The following is a 25,236-nucleotide window of genomic DNA, read 5'->3' on the forward strand; positions in this document are numbered from 1 at the left end:
GATCATTTGCCTCTTTCGCTCTTTCACACTCTCGCAGGTCAGTCGCAACATTTACCGCCCGTTCTATCACTCTCGGCTCCTCTTCATAGCTCGCTCACGTCACTCGTTTCAAAATGCTCCTTAAATTCATTCACACAGATATTCGCACTCGCTCCCGCCTTGCATCCCCTCGTGCCAATCTTTCTCACATGTCTCCCACTCTCCCTGTCGCACACGCTTTCTCACATTCCTAATCTTATTCTCCCACCACTCTCGTTCAAGCCGCCTCGAAACAACAACAACAACTAACTGTTCATCTTCCTCTAACTTGTGATGTTCAATACAATGATCTTTATTGTTATCCTCTTATCATATCAAACGAATTGTATTTTAGTAAAAATTTCTGGCTCTCCTTAGGAATTTGGAAAGATTTTTATTGCCTGTGTAAATTCTAAATGATAAGGAAAAATTCTTGCTAGATAGCGAACTGGTACGAGCCGTAAAAGTCATGAGTAATTCTACTTATCATTTCCGTGAGCTTATGCATTTTACGACGTCAATATTATTACATTGATAATAAAAATACGTATCTCTAAAGACATTCATTTGACTTAATAACTTTATAGTCTGAAGTTGATCACAATCACTATACATAGGCTCTAAACCTAGGCAATAAATTATTACATGCGAGACTTCATCATATTCTCCTGGATCTTGAATGCCAGTCATATCACCACTCGCTACTACTCTGTCGCATAACATTATATCATAGAGCATTGCTTACTAATTAGGCTGGGATGGATTAGCTCCTAAGATTAATATATTCATTTCATGTGTAATGAACTCAGTAGTTAAAACTAGCGCCTTGCGAGCCTCGATATCCTATAAAAATAGGGTCAATGAACTCAGCTGATTTGCAAGCCAACCCTCGCATTGGAAACAAATTTCTATCTGTTATTAGGTTGTTAAAATATTCATTTAATGCACCAATCGGATGATCAGATGATGTTTACGATCAGTCTCGTTCAAAAAGTCTCCGAACATGTCGTAAATAAATTAACTTACTTAAGAAATAGTTACATACAAATAAAATTATTCGATATTGATGAAACTGCTTGGAGGCCTTTAATCGCATAATAAATGAATCCTCAAATTTTCGTTGTTGGTAGTGAGGCAAAAAACTAATGTGAGGATATTTTTTTATTTTTTTTTTTTTAATTAAACTCAGCACTCCGATTTCTTGCACGGTAAAACTCCACTAGAGATGATGAAAATTACGCCTCAAGCCGCTAGCTACGTTTAATTGCATTTTTCCTCTATTTGAAGCGATGACTTGTGTTACATGAAACGCCAGTTTTCGTAACTTGGCGTTTAATCTTACGGTCTCTGTTGAGGAGAATATAACGTTTCAGTACATTGTTACAATATCATTAAGACATTTGTTATCATACATACATAGCTCAGATTTAATTACAAACTTAAACAGCCTTCATGTATCTTCATTTGAAGCAGCGTTGCGAAACTTATTCATGCGTAACATTTAAATTACGATTGCTGCAAGCCAGTCAAAAGATTTCCAATGAAAATGGAGAACAGAATAGTGATTGAAGTTACTAAAAGCTCATATGAATTAGTGATACTTCTGATGTAGAAATGGTTACCTCAACAAGCGCGCTGACCCAGGAGGACCTGGCACCCGCAGCTTGTACAAGAAGTTATCTTTGTTGCCAGTTGCCCGAGTCCCTTTAGCCGACTGCTCGTTAGTTTTGTAGTTGATGTGGCGTTTGTCATTAAAGTATCTTAGGAGCTTGACGATGTTCTTACCATAACTTATCATCAATTTCTTGTCGTTGCTTGGACCACAATGGAAGATGATCACTCCATTGTCATCACCCGCCGTCTTGCGAGGGTTATCCTTGGCAGTCGATGCTTTCAGGGAAGTGACTCCTTTAAGTTTTCCTTCCCTGTAAAGATTACAGGACTTCGTCCACATAGAAAACATCGACTTGATCCGCACAAACAAAATCCATTTCCCGCTCTTCGACTCATCGTGTTTGAACTTGAGGGCCAGCGTCTCTCGCTCCTCCAAGATGTAGTTGACATCGAGCTCGGCCGTTGGGTTTTCAATGCGTCTAGAATTTTGTAGTCTATATATCCGAGGACTGGCGGCCGCAGCCTTTTTCAGTACCATTACAGTAAAAAAGAAATAAACATTACATCAAAATTCCGAATTATGTAATTAATGTTGTGAAAATATCAGCAATCTTTCAATCCAATTGAAATGATAATAAATCTTAATAAATCAAACATTAATATTTGGGTACGATTAGCTTTAAAAATCTGCTTCAGAAGGACATTCTTATTGTGCACTGAATCAAGCCAAGCAGCAACATAAAGACAAATTTTCTGCTCCCCGAGGACCTGTTGCGATCAACTGACATTGAACTTATAGAGAGATTTTTCTACAAAATATTAAAACATCCCGTGTTTGATGAGTGAGTCAAAATACAAAAATTGAATTCGAATGTAGTTGTTTTTCGGGATGGATTATTAAATATATTAATAGATTTTATGAGTCGCGTAAATTCGCTAAAAGTTTAGGAATTTTTGACATTCATTCACAGTGATAGAGTCACAGAGGTGCAGCAATGGAATATAAATACCATACATTTTCATACGTACCACATCGATATCTTCTTTTGACATGATCCAGTAGACAGATACAATATTTCTCGCTTTAATCGCTTGATCAACGAGTCACTCAGGTGTGAAGAAAGTACCAGAAAACAAGGAACATCAGCAGCTCACTCCCTTCCACTGAGAGTCTTAGTGAACAATTGACAGACTGATAAAGAGTGCCGTATATATATACACGAGCAAAGCTACCAGCGACTATTTTTTTTGAAACCTACTTTATACCTCCGAAAAAATCTGTGTTGCATGAAAAAAACTAGAATTCTAACGTGTAATTCAAAGCAATAAATCCCTATATTGTTCGCATTGGAATGTGTATGGATATATAGTGATAAACAGAAATTACAATTTAACATATTCCCAATTTCATATTTTACAGTTATTTTTTACTTACAGTAATTTATTATTACTATTTATTGCTATTATTTTATTTATTAGTTATTTTTTAATACTTTAGTTTTTTATACCATCATTATATTATGTTATTTTTTATTTTATATATTTTCATTGGCTTATTTATTATTATTCCATTTTATATATTATTTTTTTTTTAACTTTTAGCTTTTAAGCGACACGCACGCGACAGTACAATCTGTATTCTGAACGAATATGTATGAACATGTATTTAGAGTTTATAACTTGTAGTATTTTCACTTTCTTGATAATAATTATTGTCAAGAATAAATTATGTATGCTATTATGTGCTATTATAGGGTATTGTGTAGTGCTATTATTTTAAATAATTAATGCTAATAGGGTCTAAACGTACTTTTTTATATAACTTATATTGATTTTTGCTTTCAGTGAATCATTCTAAAAAAACTTAGATTTATATTAGTTTGTAAATTAAAAACCTATAAATTTACATATCTCCCGATATCAAAAAACCTAGATCTAGGTTTTTAAACCTAGCACTGGCAGCAGTGGAGCTCGATCTGTCGCATACGTTAAGAGCCTATAAAAATAATTTAATTACAAATTTGGGCGTTTATTTGCATTTAGACTTAATTTTAGTAATTAAAACACCGTTAAATTGTGTTCCATATACTCACAATAAAATTTGGTCTCGTCTGCTGCGAAATACTACGCGTTCAATTTCAGCCACTAACTTACGACGTTCGTTCGTTCCAGTTATACGTAGCTTTTTCTCGCCTAACAATCAACGACGCTTATTGTTTGGCGTAAAACTTAGTTTAATCGTCGCATCGTGAGCGTCATGAGCACACATATGAGGAAAGCCTCCGTAATTTTTTTTACTTAATTCATATAGCAGCGTATTCACTATACATGGTTAGAAGTAGACATGCTGCTTATTTTACACAAACTTTGTTTGACAGTATATGAACACTTTCATTGCTCCAAACTCCGGTTTTGAGATTTTTGGACATGTTTTGATACGTTGATGAATAAGGGAGTTAATAAATAAAATTTAGACAAAGTCAACCCGAAAAAACGACTGAAGCTTCTAATTTCTGAACAAGCCTCGTGAACTCCCATGCAGCTAACTCTTTATCTTCTTCTAGCTCGTGATATTCATTACAAAGATCTTTATTGTTATCCTCTTATCATATCAAACGAATTGTATTTTAGTGAGAATTTATGGCTCTCATTAGGAATTTGGAACGATTTTTATTGCCTGTTTAAATCCTAAATAATAAGGAAAAATTCTTGCTAAAAAGTGAACTCTTACGAGCCGTAAAAAACATGAGTAATTCTAATTCTCATTTCCGTGAGCTTATGCATTATACGACGTCGCCATTATTGCATTGATAATAAAAATACGTTTCTCTGAAGATAAACATTTTACTCAGCCACTTTATAGTATGAATTTGATCGTCCTCGCTAGACATAGGCTCTAAAGTCTAAACCGAGGCAATAAATTATTACACGCGACACTTCATTACATTCGCGTGGATCTTGCATACCACGACCAACTGCGCTGTGGCATTACATTAACTATGCTTATTAATAAAGCTGGGGTGTATTACCTCCTACATGCAATTTATATATTTTTATAGGAGTGAACTTCGTGGTTAAATCAATCGTCATAGGAGCCTCGAGCTCCTGTAGAATTAGGTAACAAACCCAGCTGATATACATTGTACAAGCCAACCCACGCAATGGGAACAAATTTCAATCTGTAATAGTTAAAACTGCTTAAATTCAAATATTCAAATCATTCACCAATCGGATGACTCGATGATGTTTATAATCAGTCTAGTTCAAATTAGTCTTCAAACATACCGTTAATAAATAAATTAACCAACTTACCTAATAGTTTATTACAAATAAAATTTTTTATATTTATGAAATTGCATATAGTCTTTTTATTACATATTAATTAAATTTGAGCTCAATTGTTAATTGTTAACAGTAAGTTCAAAAACCAAGGTGATGATGTTTTCGATAACTCAGCACCCTAATTTCTTGCTCAGTGGAAATCCACTAGAGATGAGAAAATTACACATCAACGTTTAATTGCATTTGCATTCCTTCAATTACAGCGTGATCAAAGTTCCACGCCCACTCTGGAGCCAGATTTGCCGGGTATCGTTTGACAACTCAAGACACTCGGCAAGACGTTTACCCACCATCAGCATCTGCTCCTTTTCGTCTTTAATGATACATCTGAACTTAATGACACCTCTGCCGTTATTCTTATAGTTCTGAAGCTGAGTAGACGCTTGCACGCACACTACGTCTTCTGGTAGTTCTCCATCACGAAAAAGCTTACGCGCCTTCATCCAAGCGGAGTCTAACTTATCAGAAGGATGCAGAGTGATCCAGTGACCCACCACCTCTGATGGTTTCTTAGTGCGACTTTTGTAGAAATCCTCAGGTTCTGTCAACCAAAGAGTGTCCAATCTGGACGTCGGAGAGTCGTGTTGGCCGACGGTTTCGACTTCTTCTACGGCGTGATGTCCCGCAGCAGGTGACCTCCATGAGGTACGATCGCTGTCATTTGACCGCCAGAATTCCAAGTGACTAGTGTTAGATTTTGATCGCCAGTTTCCGGAACTTGGCGTATAAGTTTCACGATCTCTGCTGAGGAAATATGATAACTTTTTATACTGTTGTTACACTATGATAAAAACATTTGCAGTCATGCATCGTTCGGATTAAATGACAAACTAGAACAGCTTTCATATACCTTCATTTGAACCAACCTTGCCAATTCAATTTATAAATAGCAATTAAATTACGAGTGCTGCAAGCCAATCAAAAGACTTTCAATTGAAATGGAAAACAGAAGTGTGATTGAAGTTAGTAAGAGCTCATGTGAATTGGTTGCACTTCTCATTTAAAAATGGTTACCTCCAGAAGCGCGCTGTCCCAGGCTGTTGGTACTCGCTCCACCTACGCGCCACCGGTAGCTTGTACAAGCAGTTAACTTGGTTGCCAGTTGCCCGAGTCCCTTTAGCCGATTGCTCATTGGTTTTGTAGGGGATGTAGCCTTTGTCATTAAAGTATTTTAGGAGCATGACGATGTTCATACCATAACGTAATATCTTCTCCTTGTCGTCGCTTGGACCACAATGGAAGATAATCACTCCATTGTCATCACCCGTCTTGCGAGGGTTATCCTTGGCAGTCGATGCTTTCAAGGAAGTGACTCCTTCAAGTTTTCCTTCCCTGTAAAGATAACAGGACTTCGTCCACATAGAAAACATTGAGTTGATCCGCACAAACAAAATCCATTTTCCGCTTTTGGACTCCTCGTGCTCAAACTCTAGGGCCAGCGTCTCCCGCTCCTCCAAGATGTAGTTGACATTGAGCTCGGCCGTGGGGTCTTCAACGCATCTAGAATTTTGTAGTCTGTAAGTCTGAAGAGTGGCGGCCACAGCCTTTTCCTGTACCAATACAATTAAAGGTAAATAAACTTTATATCACACTAGAGAATTATATCATTAATCTTGTGAAAATATCTGCAATCCCCCAATACTATTGAAGTGATAATAAATCTAAATAAATCAAGCGCTTATATATGGGGACGCTTAATTGAAAAATCTGCTTCAGAAGTACATTCACATTATGCACGGAATCAACCCAAGCATCACCATAAAGACCAATTTTATGCACCACGTTTGAGGAGGTGTTGATATCAACTGAAAATGAACTTATCATCTTGCGGTGAGATTTTTCTCCAAAATGTTAGAACATTCCGTTTTTGGAGAATAAGTCAAAATACAAAAATTGCACTTGAATATAAACGTTTTTGATATGGATTATGAAAAATATTGAGATTTTTAAGTAACGTACATTTTTTTAAAAGGCTAGGAATTATTGACATTCACAGCGATAGTTTCACAGATGTGCGCATCAATGCAATAAATACCAAACACTGTCATACGTACCGCATTAATATCTTCGGTTGACATTATAAACACAACCTTTCTCACTTTAATCTCTTGATCAACGAACAAATTCAGTTAGGTATATGTAAGTAACAAAATTCAAATAATATCAGCAGCACACATCCGTGCTCAGACGAGTCTGGGTGAACAATTGGCAGATCGAAGTGGTCAAGTGGAGCGCCGCAAGTGTACCAGAACTCCACGACTCGCATGGCGCAATACTGAGTACTGACGAGTTCACGATAGCTCCGTCGTAAACTTTAAGAGCCCATCGCTATCGATATAGTTCAGTTCTAACATTTGGAATTCAATTGCATATAAACTGTATTGTAGAATGTAGAATAGCTTTGAATTGTCTTCCATATACTCACAATGAAATTAGATCTCGTCTACTGCGGAATACTGCGCGTTCAATTTCAGTCACTTACTATGGTGTTCGTTCGTTCTAGTTACAACTTCGTCTCAACAAACAATCAACGATGCTTATTAGTTCAAATTGAAAACCACAACTTTTCAAAACATGTTAAAAAGGCTGTTTGTGTTCCATTAGGGTATAATTCCTTCAAATCACTTGATTTAAATTTAATTAGATAGCAGGTCAACTTCGCTCATGGTCGATCATTATCAATCGTGACCATAACTTGTTCGGTTTTGTTTTCAACACTTTGATTCTCTGTTGGATAATTTGCCAATTAGAATCTAACCGCATCAGTTCTAAATTTTGTCATTAAAATTTTCAGCAAGTTTTTCAAAATTACGATCTAGAGCTTTGCATATGTAAAAAAAATCAGTCCTAACTTCTAATGTAAACTTTGATTGTTAGTTTTTACACCTATAAACAATCATATACTTCATAGATATATCAATAGACAGACTTCAAGTTCCTTCTAAAACGTCAAATTTTATGCGTGAGCATGTTTAAAAAAATTGATATTAAATAAAGAGTGATTGATAGCGTGTGTCGAATAGAAGAAATTGGGTATGATATTACGGTGTGCGAGGAAATCAGGTCGGACCTTCAAATTAATCAGCCACGTCGTGGCGCGGGCACATATTCATCTATTTAAACCCCGTTGCATAAAATTATATTTATAAATAAATTTAGGAAGCACAGGTCCGGGATCCAAAATTTAGGAACGGTCATTACTTGTTCCTATGCATGACCGCGGTCACCGTTTTCCTGTTAGATCACTTAGATGAGTTTCCTGTTTCCATCGATCGTTTTTGGTGATAAGACGTGTTGTGCCAAAGTTTTGAAAAGTCCAAATCCTGAAAATCATAGTGCGCAAAAACCAGAAGCAATTCAAATTTCTTCTGTTTTTTACAACACTTCTCTTTAACTTCACTTCTTGTCTGTCTGCTACAAATCTTGTAATCGAAATTTAATGCACTTCTACAGTTCTACTTATCCTATCGATCTGAAATTTTGCACGCTTGTTTAAAGTTGGAGTCTTGGAGACAATGCATGAATCAAATGTCAAAATAAATTATTTTTAAAATTAAAAAAAAAATTTTTCAATAATAAAAAAATTGAAAAATAATTTTGTTAGCTACAAATCTTATAACTGATATTATCATATTTGACACTCTTTTACCTGTCTAATTGATCTGAAATTTTGCACACTTGTGTGAAGTCAGACTGTCAGAGGCTCAGAGCCACTGTGCAGAGAGTGAACGAAGATTTAAAGACCTACGGCGACGCATTATCGGCAAAATTTTGGCCTTCAGAAGATCTTGCCGACACATTTAGATTGAAATTCTTGCATTTAATATATTTCTCAGTCTTCAGCCAACTATTTAGAAAAAAAGTAAGGTTTCCAGTACGTTGGATGGATTACGATGCAGCGAAGCTTGTCCAGAAATCAGTTGCGATGAGTTCCCGCAAAAATTGTAAACAACATTTTTTACTGTAAGATTGGAGATACTGGATTCTTTGGAAGTGTTGTCTTTAAAAAGTAATTTTTAAACGTATATTATTCATTTCTTGATGCGTCCTTAATGTGTCGGAATATACCGCGTTTACCCTATTTGGGGTAACACGTGCATGCAACCTTGTAAATAAGTTTGTGGCTTTATCATTAATAAGTATAATAACTAAATAAGTATAATAAGTATTAATAATACTTGATAATAATAAGTATTAATAAGTATGTGGCTTTATCATAGTTTATCATTACTCAGCGTAAATGGCTGTTCATTAAAAATTACCCGGCAACGCATCTTAAAAATGGTCGGCGACGCTTTGGGCTTAAAAACCCATATATTGGCGATGCTGCTTCCACCTTCTGCACCCTGGGACTTGGGGAGTGACCACTGACCATACTCCCCTCATAACCCCTCCTACGGAAGAGCACACCTCGACAAACTCCTAGGATCAAGAGTCTTCCACGGTGGTCACTACGGCAAAGGACTTGTACTCAGCCTAACTCAGGAGTGGGATACATGGGCAGTGGCTCTCTCAAACAGATCCATTCCTTGAGGAAACACTCCACAAGAATCTTATCAGGCTTTCTCATTGCAGTGGTGGTTTGGTGGAGCACAGCAAGCAACACTTCCCACTGAGGCAATCAACTCACTCACATTGGCCAGCAGAGAGTTTTTTAGACTCTCCCTCAAGCTCATTTTTAAGTCCTATAAGTAGACCAGTAAAGTATCCTGGATACCAGTATTATCATACTTAAGAAATTGGTTTAAATCTTGAGTAAATTAAAAATGAACTGATTCTAAAAAAGCTCTGGTTTGCCACTATGTCGGCCAGGATGCCCATGGTGGACATCAGCCTGTGCTCGGTTGGTGCAACTGCAATGCAACTTATGCAAGGAGGACTGGAGGAAAGCTCACAAGCTATTCTATTTCTACCAACACAACACCCAACACCCTCAAACAGGAAAGCTTACTCTGAAACAACTCAGGAAGAAAAATCAACAGTAGAAGCTGCCAAGAAAGAATCTTGGAAAAAATTTCTCTCCCATATAAGCCCACAGACTCCTCTCACAACAGTGTGGAAAATGTTTTGAGCAGGGGCTGGCAGACTCCCCAATGCAGTCATCTCACTCTCAGTCAAAAATAACCCACTTTCTCTAGAGAAAACTGCAGAAGCCCTAGCAGAACACTTTGCAACCACTCTTGCCCAATGCCCAACCCAGCAGGATGTCCGAGGAGAGGAAAAATACAATAGCTGCAGCTCTCGCATGTGAAGATGACACATCCTACAACTGCCGGTTCACTCTAGGCGAACTCACACGAGGCATACTCAGGCTAAAGACCCGCTCATCACCAGCCTACCAGGGTCAGACCTCATGCACAATGCATTCCTTTTCCACCTGCCCAAAGCTCATCACTCAGCGCTCCTGTGAGCCGGCAGGTCCTAATTACAGTGTACGACACTGTACGTTGACCTCAAGGGCGCATTTGATCAGGCAGACCATGCAGGCATACTATACAAGCTGGCACAAAATGGAATCAGGGGTCGTATGCTGCGTTGGATACAGGCATACCTGACAGAGCACTCATTCCAAGTATCAGTCACAGGAAGCTTGTCCTCACTACATCTCACGAGGACCGGTGTACCGCAGGGATCCATCTTATCCCCTCTGCTCTTCAATGTGCTACTCCAAGACATACCTTCATCACCAAATGTTAACACAGCAGTTTATGCCGACGACATCACAATGTACAGCAATCCCTTGATTAGCACGGTTTTGAATACCGCGGTTTTGATTAACACGGAAAGAAATTTGCAACCTACCCTTAATCTATGCGGTGCCAGTTTTGATTAGCGCGACTTTTTTTTCACAACGCATAATTTTCCCGCCTCTAGACGCATCATTTTCCCGCCTTATTAGATCTTATGTTGTTACTTTTGTTACGACTTTTGGAAAAATTTTCCAAATGTTGTTACTTTATGAATTTCAGTCAATAATTCTTTAAATAAGGTCCCATTCCGTAGGCACTCATGCTGACTACAGAGTCGGTTTAACCGTGCCTTGTCTCGTTCAAAACTTGAATGGTCGAGTTCGGCAACGTTCGCGGGTAAGTGCGCCATGCCGGTGCTCTAGTTACTCGTTAGCCTTCAACTGGTCAAGATCGCTGCCATATCTACTGCTCACTTTTATCAAACTACATAATTTTCTTTGATAAATTACCGTCATAATTATGGACCTGTCTCTTATACACATCTAGATGTGNCTGCAGAGCTATATGGCATCCTACAAGCTGTGAAATTTCTATTGGACAACCGCATTCACCCAGCACTGATTTGCATGGACAGTCTATCTTCACTACAGCTCCTAATGCAACCATTCCCCAGGAGCTATTCACATCTCATAGCCGCTATTCACCATAATCTCCTTCGACTTCCAAGGGGAGAAGTGCATTTCCAATGGATACCAAGTCACTCAGGCATCCAGGGTAATGAGGCGGCAGACAGAATCGCTAAGCAGGCAGCTATGTCTGACGACCCACTGGCAGACATACCTACTATTCGAATTCTCTGAACTCAAGTCTATAGTACAGAAGGGAGCCTGGAACTTCTGGCAAGTTAAGTGGACATCAATTTGTGGCCAATTTGCCCTGGGAACAATCAAACCATCAGTGCGACCATGGTCTCTTCGCAAGCTACAGACTCGTCAAAATGAGACACTCTTTGCAAGACTCCTCCTTGGCACAGCTCCGCTGAACAAGGCCCTCTACCAAATCCGCCAAGCCCCCTCTCCACTGTGCCCCTCATGCAACACCCCAGAAACCTCGCATCATTATCTCATCTCTTGCACGGAGTTTGAAGAAACCCGTGCGCAACTGCGTCGCCAAGTAAACTCGCATGGAGTTCTTACACTCAGCACTGCTTCACTGCTGGGAGGAGACACCTCCAACTGCCCTGCCTGGCTGCACATCTGCAAAGCTGTTGAAGAATTCATCGGCAAAACTCATCGATTCCAGCCCTGAGACTTAATAAATAAGCAGATTACGGAAAGAATCGCCTCTGGTGGAACACGCCGTCAACTAATAGAAGATCAAGATCATCATTTTCCTTTTACTTTGGCCTGCACTCTGCAGAAGCTCTCAGGCCCAATGGGCATCCTTGCGGTTGTCCTGTGGCTTCAAGTCCACCTAGCATGGACACCCAGAAAAGAAGAAGAAGAAGACTTTGGCCTGTGAAGAATTGCTATTCAATATTCATCTACTAGTACTAGTAGGTCTCAGGTGATACATATTGCGTAAACCTAATCAAAATGGAAGCCGTAAATGAAGATGCTGAAGCTCATTCTGCAAATGAAGATGTCAATGATTCTGTGAGCAATGTACCTCCAACAAACGAAAGGTAAGTAGTAACCTATGCCAGGCTGAGGATGCCAGCTTGCCAGGCAACTGTAATATTGATAATCAAACCACGAAAAGTTTAAGGGCCAAATTGAGCATGTTAGTTGTTACTGAGTTGTGGGAGACTAATATTAATAATCAAACCACAAAAAGTTTAAGGGCCAAATTGAGCATGTTAGTTGTTACTGAGTTGTGGGAGACTCGCCCAAGTATGAATTCAGACTAAAGCCTCCTATTAACAAAACAAAATAACCCATGACCAAGCCATCCATGTGTGCAGGTTATATCTCCTGCTTTTGAACCATAGGCTAAGGCCATGCTGCTGTAGCAGTATAGCTATTGGCCTGTAATACCGTCAAACGGGGTAAAAAGGGACAGGCGGGGTAAATCGGGACGCGCCTCTGACATTTCGTAGAAATGTTGTAGCAGCTAAACTAATCGAAATATTGCAAAACTAAAAATAGTGGTGTAAACTTCAACATTTTTACCATCTATTATGTATAAAGCTAGTCAAGAAATCAAACATTTACTATCTCTAAAAAATTGCTGAAAAAAAGTGTGAAAAGTGCGATTTTGGAAAAGTACCTCTGCTAAGGTCTGGAGCAAAAAAAAAAAATATTAGCCGTATTAAAAAATTTTACTTAAATAAAAGTTGCACCCAGGTGTCGGCTTGAAAACGTAATTTTCGGAATTTGCCTATCTCATTCCAAAAATCACAGAAAATGTAATTTATTTTACATCTACATCATCTACAATGAAAGAGGAGGACTTCAGAGTACTGTTAGTAATGGATGAGTACGCTCTGCATGCTTAAAATTTTTTAAAATTAACTTTTATTGCAAGTGTCCCGGATTACCCCGCTTTGAGGGGTAAATCGGGATGCTTTTATTTTGCGTCTGGCACCTCACAAATAGCATATGGAATTTTTTTGAAGATGCCATTCGATAGCCCTCGCAAAGAGCTATAAAATGAGCCTAAACTTGTTTCTGAAATGTTTCATGGTAAGAAGCTATTAACAAAAAACGCTCAAATCCGTCCCTTTTTACCCCGTTTGACGGTACCTTTTGCCATATTGGTTGTGAGTTGTCCTATTGCTCAATTTCTTATTAAAATTACAACTTTATTCTATTGCCTGCAATTTTCAAAAGTCACCAGTGAAATAATCCTTTTTACTTACCACACTTTTCAATAAATTTTGTCTGATTTTCTAAAATCCATACCTACCGTATATGAGATGGGAAATTGAAATTCACTTCACCATAAATTTCCAATTTTCATGCTAGAAAATGACAATCAAACTTCAAACAAAACTGCATAACTTAAGTTGAGCCAAGATTTGAAATTCCAACTTTATTTCAAAACTTTTGTGGATTTAAAGTGATAGATATCTGAATTGTTTGGAATCTTGTAGCCCCAACTGGAAAATCAGTCAGAAGCCATCTGTAAATGGGACAGCTGAGAAACTTGCTTTGAATGAAAATATTAATAAAATTGTATAGTTAGATCATTCTGTTAAAATTTAAATTTGTGAATTTAGTTGTGAAAATTCTAATTTTGTTGCTACCATCAACTGGAGTGACTTTGGCCACTGTGGGTGACTTTGGGCTTTGGCCACACATACAACAGAAACAAATGGCAGCAAAACAAAATAATAAACATTGGCCAAAGTGACTGGGGTGACTTTGGCCACCAGGCAGCAGGCACCAGGGTGACTTTGGCCAACATTTATTATTTTGTTTTGCTGCCATTTGTTTCTGTTGTAGGTGTGGCCAAAGTCACCCCTGGTAGGCGGTGGCTGGAGTCACCCCCAGTTGACGGTACCTTCTTTGTCACCAAAAATTTTTTTCATTAAATTTTACAGTCAACTTTTGCATACAAGAGTGTAAAGTGTATGCCAGAATGGAACTAGGAAGAATTTGGGTCCTCTCAAACATCCATTATATGTGTGTCAAAGTTTATACAGTAGGTGTGTTGGTTTTAAGTCTGGCAAAGTATAGTGAAATTGCTATAGGCATAAAGCCATAAAGGTGCAATTCAAGCCCATATCCATAATACGCTCAAAAGTACCCTGACCTGAATATTTACCCTGACCTGAAATTTTATTATTGAAATTGATTTGAATAATAGAGTAAAGTAGGAAATTATGAAAACTTGTTCTTTGAGTTTTTGAATTGGTATACCTATATAAATAAAAGTTTTTAATTGTTAATGGGATTCAGGGTGATTATTCAAGTGCATATATATTTGATTATGTACTGAATGCCATTTGAAAACTGCAAATGTGGCTGATATCAAATATGGATGAATGGTATCATCCAGGTGAAAAACATGGGTTGATTTTTGTCATCATGAAGCATCAGAACATTTGCAATAAAGGTTGATTGTTGACTATAACCTGTTGCCTAGCTATATCTGCAATAGTCTAAGTGACCTTGTTCACTAGAATGGTAGTCAATTGTGGGCAATTTCAGATATTTAATAAATAAATTTTTTTTAATTCTTTGCTTTAATCCTGCTCTATGGATTCTTCTTCTGATTCTTTTCAGTTTGCCATTACATTTCATCTAAACTGATTGCTCATTATGATAATTTCAATTTCAGCCATGCACTTCAGCCAGAGTATGGCTGTAACTGGACAGATATCACAACTGAGTTCTTTGAAGCTAGTAAAGGTAAGTTTTTACTAGTATCATGATTATCCTATGTAGTTTTATGTTGCTGGTTTTTGAATCTGCACTGAGTTGTGTTAACTGAAAAAATGCTACTGATTTTTGGTATTGACTTTGACAAGATGTTTATTGCTTGATAATCTTCCTCACTATTAAAATATTTTAAGAAGGTTTACAATTCACCACCAAATATAAGTATAAGACTGCGTGCCATTATCAGAGAATCAAAGAAATGAAATAATTGTCAAATAACTGCCATATTGTATTGCATGTACTGATTTCAATATCATAGTATTCTCAATATCTATGTGCAGAGCTTGACCTTGGCGAGCTTCTCCATGATGAACTCTTTGGACTTTTTGAAGCAATGAGTGCAATAGAAATGATGGACCCCAAGATGGATGCTGGCATGATGTGCAACAGAGGGGCTAGAGTGCTGACTTTTGACAAGGCAATCAAGGTGATGTTTCTTGTCATGTCTCCAGTGACATTTTGTGCAAAATTGGCAGTATTTAGCAAATTTAGACTGAGCTTGAAGGCTAATTTTGGTAAACATTTCAAACTATATTTATTAGAACTAATTTTGTGTGGTAGTCTAAACCTGCTTGTTTTAGTATATATATTTTTCCCTTTTATGACATGATCAGACTTCAGTTAAGTTGTTAATTGAAACGTTAAAGATAAGCCATGCAAGTTAAGGGACTGCAGTTAGCAGTTTTTTTGCCATCTTCTTGGCTTGAAAAAGAAAATGAATAGGTACAGTAGTTAATGTTAATGGATCGTATGGTACATTCATTAGAATACCGTAGTGCTTCATATTTTCTATAAAATATTTCTGAGGCTTGAACCACTGTCCAGGTATCATATTCAGGTGCTGCTGTCAAAAACTTGACAAAGATGCTGCTGGTTCTGATCTACAACTCTGCAGGGTGTAGATTTGTAGATCAGTTTGGCTGCTACAACATTTCTACAACATGTGGGATGACTGTCCCGATTTACCCCGCCCGTCCCTTATTACCGGTACCCCATTTGATGGTATCACTTGTACAGGCCGGGGTGCTGAAACTGAATAATCTAAGCATGGAGGAACTAGTCGGCATAATGGACTGTATATTTGGGTGCCTGGTGACGTGGCTGGAGGGGCACTCAGCAGCACAAACACTTCTTACATGTCTGTATCTGCACAAGCCTCTCACCATCGAGGACCGGGCTTTGAGGGCCTTCTCGGTGCTCACGCTCAAGTTGGTGGCACTCATCAACAACATTGTAAACATGTAAGATATTATTCAAATACTTAAAAATGAGTTTTTTTTATTATACCTTGACTTTATTCACACTATTTCAGCACTGGGATGAGGCAGAGCAGCAACATCCATTATGAATATTATTAAAGAGTGCAAGTTTGTGATCAATGCTGCAGTCCTTCATTCTCAAGCTGATCCTGTTCATCATCAATCCTTGAAATTACCTGCAGACCTTTTTATTTCGTTTTAAATTATCCGTGTATGTAATGTGTAACTAATGTCAGGTCATGACTATTTGGACTTGAGCCTATGGTATTGCTTTGTTACTTATAGCTACCTGAGAGGTATGTTCAACCTTATGGCTCCTAGCTAGAAAGATGAATAATAATAGAATCATTGACAGATTATTAGTATTTGGAACAGATTAAATATACATAGCTCAATGATACAGTTCTTTGTTATACTTTGATGCAAATTTTTTAGTTCATGTTGAAGGGTCTTGAACAAGCATCATAGTGGTGCAATCGACTCGTGAAATAAGCTTGAGATGAATAGAATCTGGTGATACTGACGCAGAATTTTTCATGCAAGCACATATAAATAATGTCCTAGTTCCCAGTAAACAGTAATTGAAGTTGAAAAAATTGGTTCTGTTTGTAAAAATTTGGAAATAATTATAGCTTCAGTTTTTATGCTTTCTTTTCTAAAACCAAGATTAACCGCTATGGTAGATGTCAATAATAATTTAAGCTTTGCTAATTATGAAACAATCTACTCATGTTAATAAAAAATATTTGTTCTCCTGGGGTGTTAACTTTGACTGTTGCACCAGAGCTGGAGTGTATGAGGAAGAAGACTTCCAGCCTGGTCTGTATGGGTATGGAGTCTGCGCTGAGGTGCCTGAGGCTCGGGCAGCGGCAGCTGTGCGTGAAGTGGAGGAGGAACTGCAGCGCGTCGTGAAGAGCTCTAGGAGCCGCCAGGGGGAGGCTTGGGAGCCCCTTATGCAGAAGCAGGTACGACAGAGGGGGGCTTGTGGTGATTTGGTCCTTGGTGTATAATGCAGATACTGTGTGTCTAAAGGCCTGGTAACGATAGTTATTGTCAGTAGGCAAAGGGTTAGTTACATCTCATATTATGCCTCACTCGTGGAGTAATTTTAACAAAAAATTCATAACATTTCAAACTTCTGTTTTATTTAATCGTGCAAAGTTATGCACAAGAATTTCTGGAAACTTCATGAGAGATATATACTAGCACTGATTTTTGTTATATTTACAATTTTGAGTCTCTACAGATAGAGAGCCTTCATGTTTCAGTATTTCTGCTTTGTTAATTCTAGATGAATTTTGTTTTTTAGCTTCTGATAAAGAAACAGCTGAGAACTGCTTTAAGGTATAAGATTAATTCAAATCTATGCTCTATTTTCTCATCCTTACAATTACCTAAATTATAACTAAATTGATAACGGAATTGAAAATTAAATTTCAATCGCTTGGCAGTGGCCTCTTTCCTGTTTTGGGACTACATTTTTTGTGATATAGTAGGTAAAGATGCATGAAGAATGGGCTAGAAGATCATCATGCTTTGGATTTCTGTGAGCATTCAAATTTGGTTACGACGCAAGTGAATATTTTTGGGCTACTGGTGTCAGTGCAGATAGCAGATTAAACTTAATGCTTCCCAAATTTTTAAATTTTTTTCTCCTTGTTACCCCCTTTTTCATGTCACATTAACAATGGTGATTGTCGCAATTGATAAATATTTAGCTGAATTACATGTATTTTTCTAAATTATTATCTCATATACTTCTATCAAAAATTATGTAAAATAAGTATATAACAGAGAGTACTTTACTCTCAGTTAAGGAATCACTTCCGTAGCGACCTCTTATTTGCATTGAAATATTTCTCTCTCTCGAAGTATTCATTATAAAATCATTTCCTCTGATAAATTATATTATTAATCACGAGTCTTAGGTAGCAAGGTATTCTGGGTACATATGGCAATTGAAAAAGGTTATGTTGAGCTTTTGACGTCTCATCATTTTTTTTCGTCTCCTCCAGGAAATTTATAATTTAATGTATTCCTAGCATATTTCACGAAAAGAAGAAATCATCAATTCCTATAATGACATCTTTAACTAAATAATACTATCCCACCATCAGTTGTTATTTGGTATCACCCACGTAACCTCTGTTATCTTTGCTATGTGATCAGCACGAGGATGCTGTTTCACATTGTTATTCATTCCTAAATTTTCATCTCATTATCACCTATGAAACCTTAACCAGTAGTAATTACTTGTTATCACTTATGTAACCTCTGTTATCCTTGCCATGTGTTCAGCACGAGGATGCTGTTGCACATTGTTATTCATCCATAAATTTTTATCTCATTATCACCTATGTAATCTTCACCAGTAGTAACTACTTGTTATCCTCTGTTGTCCTTGCTATGTGATCAGCACGAGGATACTGTTGCAGTTGCACATTGTTTTCATCCATAAATTTTCATCTCATTATCACCTCTGTAACCTTAACCAGTAGTAATTACTAGTTATCACTTACGTAACCTCTGTTATCCTTGCCATGTGTTCAGCACGAGGATGCTGTGGCGCTGTTCTCGCGGGTGCGTTTCCTGCGGCTGCTGTACGCGGCGCTGGCGGCAATAATGCGCAGGGATCAGGTCTCCATGCAGGAGGCGGAGCGTTGCTTGGCCTCATGCACGGAACTCGTCTGTATCATGCAGAACACAGTCGGCAGAGGCCTCAGGCCCAGGGCCCACAAGGAGGATGACCCCAACAAAGGTGGGTCCTGGCCTATGGTCTACGTCTGCCATCCTCTCAACCTTCTTCCTAGTGCCCTCGTTACCTAAATCTTCTTCCCTGCACTTAGTTGTTACCTAGCACCAAAATTATTCACCTGCTCCTACCGTCGCTCCACGCATCTAAATCCCTCTACCTTCACTAAGACGCCTCCCGTGTTGCCTGAACATTACCCTCCTCCAGAACGCTCCCCATGTCACTTGTCAACTGTCATTTATCCCCCACTTCTGCCTCCCACGTAAGATACCATCTCTAGCCTTCTCCAGCTACGTTGCTCAGCGTAACCTGACACTATTTCCCTCTTCCTCCCGTACATAACCTAACTTGCACTTTTTTGTTCAAGGCGCCCGCCCTCTACATCACCTGCCGTCTTTTGCGTTTATCAATTATTTACGTCGTCCTTTAACTCCCTCATGTGAAATGTGAAATTAACTCAAATCTATGCTCTATTTACTCATTTTTATAATTAATTACTTGATATGATAGCTACTTCCTACACTTTCATGGGCTTTCATAGTAGTTTAATAATTGAATTGAAAGTCTTGAATTTCAACGGCTGAGCAAAGACTTACCGTTATTTCCTGTTTTTGGAATACCCCCCCCCCCCTTGCTCCCTTTTAGGCATTAAATGGATCAGGCTATAAGCCTTGAAGACGGAAAAGACCAAACATCTTTGACGTAGCTGAAGACCTCACCTCCGGCGCGAAATAGATAGCTATCTGAAGCGCTAGTAAATCTTTTACTACTACTAGGCATTAAAACCTCTATTATCTCTGCTGGTCACTTCTCCATGTCTTTTAACTCTCTTACCTCCCCCAGGCATTCTATAATGCTCTCTATGCCCCCTCAGGGGACTACGGACTAGCGCTGGGATTCGAGCCTCTGGTGAACCAGCGCCTGCTGCCCCCCACCTTCCCTCGCTACACGCGCCTTCGCACTCGTAGGGAGGCTCTGCAGTATCTTGACGACCTCGTCACCCGCATCAGGCAGTGTGGCAAAGTCACCCACACCCGCACCTTTATGCAGGCCTTGGTGGGTGGTGGTGGATTTTGACTAAGCTACCCACACCTTCATCCACACCCAGGTGGGTTGCAGTAGTTGGTGATGCTGAACCGTGGCAAAGTCACCTAAACCTCCATCCAGACCCTGGTGGGTTGCAGTAGTTGGTGGTGATGAGCCGCGGCAAAGTCACCTAAACCTCCATCCACACCCAGGTGGGTTGCAGTAGTTCATGATGCTGAACCGTGGCAAAGTCACCCACACCTCCATACAGACCCTGGTGGACGTGATGATGGTATATATATGTTGTGGTGTTGGCTGATGGACTGGAGATGATGCGTTGTGGCCGAGTTACTAACACGTGACTGCACGAGAATTGTAAGCCAAACCACCCACGTTTTCTGGAGGCCCTATTTGGTTGTGGGCTTGTGATGGTGTGTGATCGTGGCAGTGGGTCAATCAAAACTTATTCACGCACACACCATTCAGATGTTGGCACGTAAATAATAAACTGGGCTCCAAAAAATACTATGTATGTTCTGAAGCAATCAACTCACTGGGTTCCACTAAGTACCACATATCAGCTGAAGTAATTGACTAACTGGGTTACATCAAGTACCATTAATCAACTTATATGACGAAGTGACAGACGAACTAAATTGGCTGTAAAAGTACTACTTATCAGCTGTTGTAATCAATACTGCATTCTTATACGATTAAAAATTGTATTCTTCGCCTGCAGGAGTTCCTGGAGAAGTTCAGCGAGCTGGAGCCGTGCGTGCTGTCTCGCAGCATCGCGCAGGTGCTGTACCTGGGCACCGGCGGGGGAGGAGGGAACACAGGTGGGGGTGAGGAGGACAACAAGCTGTGGGGAGGACAGACGATGGCCGAGACGCTCAGGGAGGCGGCCAAGCAGTTCATTTGTCCACCTGCCCTCATGCCGAAGGCGCCCGTAATGTCCAACCCCCAGGTCCGTGGCTAGATCAGAACATGATAGCTTATTGCTAAGTGATGAATCCAGAATTAAGCTGCCGCAAAACAGGGTCACGAAAATCGGTTATGATTAATTTTTTTAATGAGTACCAAGTTAATGACAGAGATTGTTCCCTTTACATCAATTAACAGGTCAAGCTACTCAAGGTTAGGCTGCGGTAGCTGCGAGTTGTAGAGGAAATCGTCTCTTGTCAGTCTTATGGTGAAGATTTTGTTACTTTTTTCCTTGCTTACCTCAGTGCTGATCTTTTGCTCCTTTATCAATTAAACTCAAGAAGCTTCACCAAACTATAGTGTGAACAAATGTTACTTTGAACTGGAGTCATAATTATATTCGACCCATTATGCATAGAACCTTGGCCATTGGCCATTGATTAGTAACTTTCGCCGCAGATATTTTAAATACGAATTTAGTTGCGTGTTACGGCATGTGCTACAACTCAATTGAGTCATAATTAGTAATAAATTCAACTATGATGTTTGTGCGTCTGGAAGCATCCCCTTGTTAATAATATCTAATCGTATGATTAGGATTTAGTATGGTAAGCAGTAATCTAGAGTTTGATGACACTTATTTTACGTGGTGATAGTGAGCTAATCTTTGTAATAATTGCAGGCAAAGGCGTACGTGGACAACTTCTTTACGCAATGCGTGCGGCCGTTTGAGCAGCTGTTGCAGATGAGCGGCCACAACCGCGCCAGACAGCGCGACAAAGTCACAGAACTTCTGAGGGAATTTGCCTTGCTACAGGACGAGGTCAGTGGTGGCTGCTGAAAAACGTGATGAATACTCACGGAGAGTGTAAAGTGATGTGTTGGTCCATCACATCACCCCACACTCTCATCACATCACCCACCACTGGTGGGGATGGCTCACGCATTTCGTGGAGTGGTGTGGCGGTGGACAACTAGTGGGGGATAAAGTTCAGTGGTATATGGGTACCAAAAAGAGGGTTGATGTGGTGGTGTGTTAGAAACTTACGTGTGTCATGGTGTAGTAGGAAGGGAGGCTTCGCTTTGGTCAAACAAGGGACTTTGTGCCAAATGACGTTGGCAGTTGTAGTAGCGAGTGTCATGCTACACCACAACAAACATTAGATCATGTATCACCAGCAATATATATAGGCCGATGAGGTGAGGTTGCTGTGACTTCTTTTGCATTATGAATGTTCACTTTAACCTGTGAACCAAATCATTGTCGCCATATTACCACAGAAACCTGAGCTTCAATTCACGTCCCCAGGCAGACGAGGTGGACGCTTACCTGCACAACGTGCTGCTGAAAAGCGAGCACCCTCGTCCCCACCTGGCCTACCTCGGCACGTGGGTGCTGCACCACACGCTGCGCCTCATGCTCCACTACCTCCTCACGGGCTTCTCGCTGCACCTCTACGCACCACAAGAAGTTTTAGTTGAAGATGTAGAATAACTGCCCACGGTCCCCGTGACTGCCCACGGACACACGGACTAACTGCCCACGGTCCCCAACAAAGAACACTCAGTCCCCAAATAATAAAACCCTCATCCCCCCTTGTACCTCCCTTGTACCAGGTAACATAACAGCCTCGGTCCCTAGACTCTAGACACAAGCGGTCCCCAGGCTCCTTAACACCCGCGGTCCGTAGTTACCAGCACCATCAAATGGCCCCTGCATGCGAACCCAGGCTGCCTGCTCTTGGCAGCGATGCTTTTGCGCACAGCTTTTTTCAAGGAGGCCGTGCTTTATTTCCGGCATGAAAGAATAATTTGCAGGTGGCGCAACATGGCCGTGGATGGAGCCTTCCAGAACTCATTTCGAGTGTAGCTGGCACACTCAATACAAAGAACCTATACTTCATACTTCACACAGTTGTTTATGGGAAGCCATAGATTTACAGGAAAGTCTACAAATATCAAGCCACACGAATTAGTCTGCCTTGTGTCGACGCCGTCTTCAGTACTAATACCTATGTCCCCAGGTACCTGTACGAGTTCGTGTTCGTGTGGCTGGTGTCGGCGCTGTCGCGGGCGGACGCGCTGCTCCCCGAGCTCGACAACGCTGACGCGGCGGCGCGCCTAAGGACCGCCCGCCCTCCGCGACACAAGCCCAGGAAAACCAGGAAGCCCAGCCGCCCCTACGCCAACGAGATCACCTTCTATCAGGCCCAGCAGCACCTCTGCGGGGGTTATTACAAGGTGATGGTGGGGCCCGATTACCTCCTACCTCCAGCACCTCCTCTGCTAGGTGATTCACACGGAATGGGAGGTAGGGCGACAGGGAATAAGAGATGACCATTTATTAAGCCCAGCCCTGAAGCAGCTCTGAGCTGTGATGGTGAGGTTAGAATGTGATGGTGAGGATTAAAGGTAGGGATGTCATTGGCGGTTAGGAATGATACGGTGGTCCTGAAAGTTAACTGCTTAGGTGAATATTTCCGATTATGGAGCATCTCCCTTTAGATAAAGATCTCTCATCACTAAATCATTTTATTTTCACTTATTACACCACCGCTTCGCACCATTCAAGGTGGTGGTAACACCACCGCCAGTGTCCTACCACACCTTCACCACCATGACTGACCTATCCAATTTTCCACAGGTATCAAATGTTTGCTTGACATGCCGCCACAAATCATACTACTATAATCTGCTGTTGTACATCATAATCGAGTATCTCAGAGTAAATTCAGTATTATTTTTCCATGGTCTACTACCATCGTCTCTCTTCATGTAACATTCTCTAATATTTGCTTCTAATTCTATCATAATTCCATAATATCATATTATCCTATCTGATTCTATATTTATAATTCTATCATATCTAATTCTATCATAACCAATGATGATACCACCGCAGCCCGTGTCGCCGTCATCGCTGTACCACGACGCCAGGAACCACTTCTTTAAAGCCAAGACCTTGCTGGAGACCATCCCCAACCCCAGCTCTGAGGTAACCCTCAACCTTAGTGGATTTCAAGTATCCACCGTTGCCTGCATGCCTTCTAGCGTTCGTCCGAGCCTCAGAAACCAGAGCATTGCTTTTCAAACATTTCTGGTCAATCCCAAAAAGATTGAAAAAGTACTGGGGATTTTCACGCCCCGCCAGCCATGCTATGCCAACGAAAAATATTGGCAAACTAAATTTGTATGTTATTGAACTTGCATAATTTTCTTGATTGCTGTAAGAAAACGGGCGTTACAGTTGAGTGGGTTAAGTGCAGTTTTAGAGTAAATCGTGTTCTATATACTTAGTTCCTTAAATTTAAGTATAATATCGATATCCTGTTATTAGAATCCGGGACTGATATTGTTTTTTTTTGCACCACATGTTCAAAACACGATTGGATTAAAGTGACGTCAAGTTTGAGCACGAATAAACGGTTTTACATCAGACCTATTTTTTCTGGCAATCACTCATTCTTCGCATGTGTATCGGTAGCGACTTCGCTAAACATAAATATGGCCTACTCAATCACTTTTTATTATGCGTCTTGCGTAATTTGAGCTAAAATCTCGTATAGTAGTCCGCGCGGATATGTATAGGTATATATTAAAATTGCTAATATCGTGTTTTTAAACTAAAATGTACCTAACTTTCGCCTCCCTCCCCCGCATAGATGCAGGCGCTGCTCAAGATCGTCAAGACAAACTTCGTGGTGATGAAGCTACTCGAGGGAGGCCACAAGAACGACGACCCAACCCCACCCAAATTTGACTTCACCTACCACCCTTGCTTCCCCATCATCAGGGTGTAGCTTATCCGTCATCTAAGTGTAGCTTCATCATTACCAAGGTGAAGGTGCCAGCCCTGCTTTCAATCGAACAGCTGAAGCTTCCCTATCATCAAAGTGGAGGCGCCAATCCTTCTTCACCATCAGGATGCAGGTGCCAGGTCTTTCTTCTCACCACCAGGGTGCAGGCGCCACCCCTTCCTCCCCAACACCAGGGTGCAGGCGCCAATGCTCCCCCACCATCAGGATGAAGGCATCACCCCTTCCTCCCCTACCCCAGGGTGTCAGTGTCATTGCTCCCAACAACCAGGCTGCAGGCGTCGCCATTACCCCCACCATAAGGATGTGGTGGCAGTTCTAGTCCATGTACAGCGCTCCTGTTGACTTCGTAAGATATTCGATAAAAGTAAAATACGATTCATTCGTTTTACTCTCCGCCCCCTTCGCTTC

The 25,236-nt window shown here is 40.2% G+C and overlaps 3 protein-coding genes across 4 annotated transcripts; 1 reads left to right on the top strand and 2 right to left on the bottom strand.

The window, feature by feature from the left end:
- Positions 1-599: 599 nt before the first annotated feature.
- Positions 600-2,803, bottom strand: LOC108678065. Its single transcript, XM_018166407.2, has 3 exons — positions 2,662-2,803; positions 1,641-2,155; positions 600-1,365 (listed from the first exon to the last, which is right to left on the bottom strand). The coding sequence occupies exons 1-3, from the start codon at positions 2,683-2,685 to the stop codon at positions 1,296-1,298; spliced, it is 609 nt and encodes a 202-aa protein (XP_018021896.1). The 5' UTR covers positions 2,686-2,803; the 3' UTR covers positions 600-1,295.
- A 2,278-nt stretch (positions 2,804-5,081) lies between these two features.
- LOC108678049 lies at positions 5,082-7,179 on the bottom strand. 2 transcript variants are annotated; one of them, XM_018166396.2, is made up of 3 exons: positions 7,029-7,179; positions 5,989-6,524; positions 5,082-5,715 (listed from the first exon to the last, which is right to left on the bottom strand). In XM_018166396.2, exons 1-3 carry the CDS (start codon positions 7,050-7,052, stop codon positions 5,172-5,174), a joined length of 1,104 nt encoding a protein of 367 aa, XP_018021885.1. In that variant the 5' UTR covers positions 7,053-7,179; the 3' UTR covers positions 5,082-5,171. The 2 variants fall into 2 exon arrangements, with proteins under 2 accessions (XP_018021885.1, XP_018021876.1); XM_018166387.2 differs by having other exon boundaries at positions 5,082-5,718.
- Positions 7,180-11,507: 4,328 nt separating this feature from the next.
- On the top strand, positions 11,508-25,203 carry LOC108678030 (N-alpha-acetyltransferase 35, NatC auxiliary subunit). Its single transcript, XM_047879628.1, is given in 14 exon segments — positions 11,508-12,348; positions 14,949-15,019; positions 15,331-15,476; positions 16,067-16,290; positions 17,093-17,273; positions 18,859-19,066; positions 19,935-20,116; positions 20,826-21,053; positions 21,693-21,833; positions 22,320-22,477; positions 23,014-23,257; positions 23,481-23,654; positions 23,913-24,005; positions 24,673-25,203. Coding segments are annotated over 14 exon segments (2,277 nt in total). The 5' UTR covers positions 11,508-12,259; the 3' UTR covers positions 24,811-25,203.
- Positions 25,204-25,236: the final 33 nt, after the last annotated feature.

This window comes from Hyalella azteca, unplaced genomic scaffold (assembly GCF_000764305.2).
Source record: "Hyalella azteca isolate HAZT.00-mixed unplaced genomic scaffold, Hazt_2.0.2 contig3472, whole genome shotgun sequence".
Lineage (NCBI taxonomy): Eukaryota > Metazoa > Arthropoda > Malacostraca > Amphipoda > Hyalellidae > Hyalella > Hyalella azteca.

Bases quoted from the DNA above. Each gene is read 5' to 3' on its own strand.
- LOC108678049 (XM_018166387.2), bottom strand. From the start codon at position 7,052: ATGTCAACCGAAGATATTAATGCG. The intron at 6,525-7,028 runs GTACGTATGACA...GTATTGGTACAG, and splicing joins CAACCGAAGATATTAATGCG to GAAAAGGCTGTGGCCGCCAC. The intron at 5,719-5,988 runs GTAACCATTTTT...ATATTTCCTCAG, and splicing joins GGGACAGCGCGCTTCTGGAG to CAGAGATCGTGAAACTTATA.
- LOC108678065 (XM_018166407.2), bottom strand. From the start codon at position 2,685: ATGTCAAAAGAAGATATCGATGTG. The intron at 2,156-2,661 runs GTACGTATGAAA...GTACTGAAAAAG, and splicing joins CAAAAGAAGATATCGATGTG to GCTGCGGCCGCCAGTCCTCG. The intron at 1,366-1,640 runs GTAACCATTTCT...TCTCCTCAACAG, and splicing joins GGGTCAGCGCGCTTGTTGAG to AGACCGTAAGATTAAACGCC.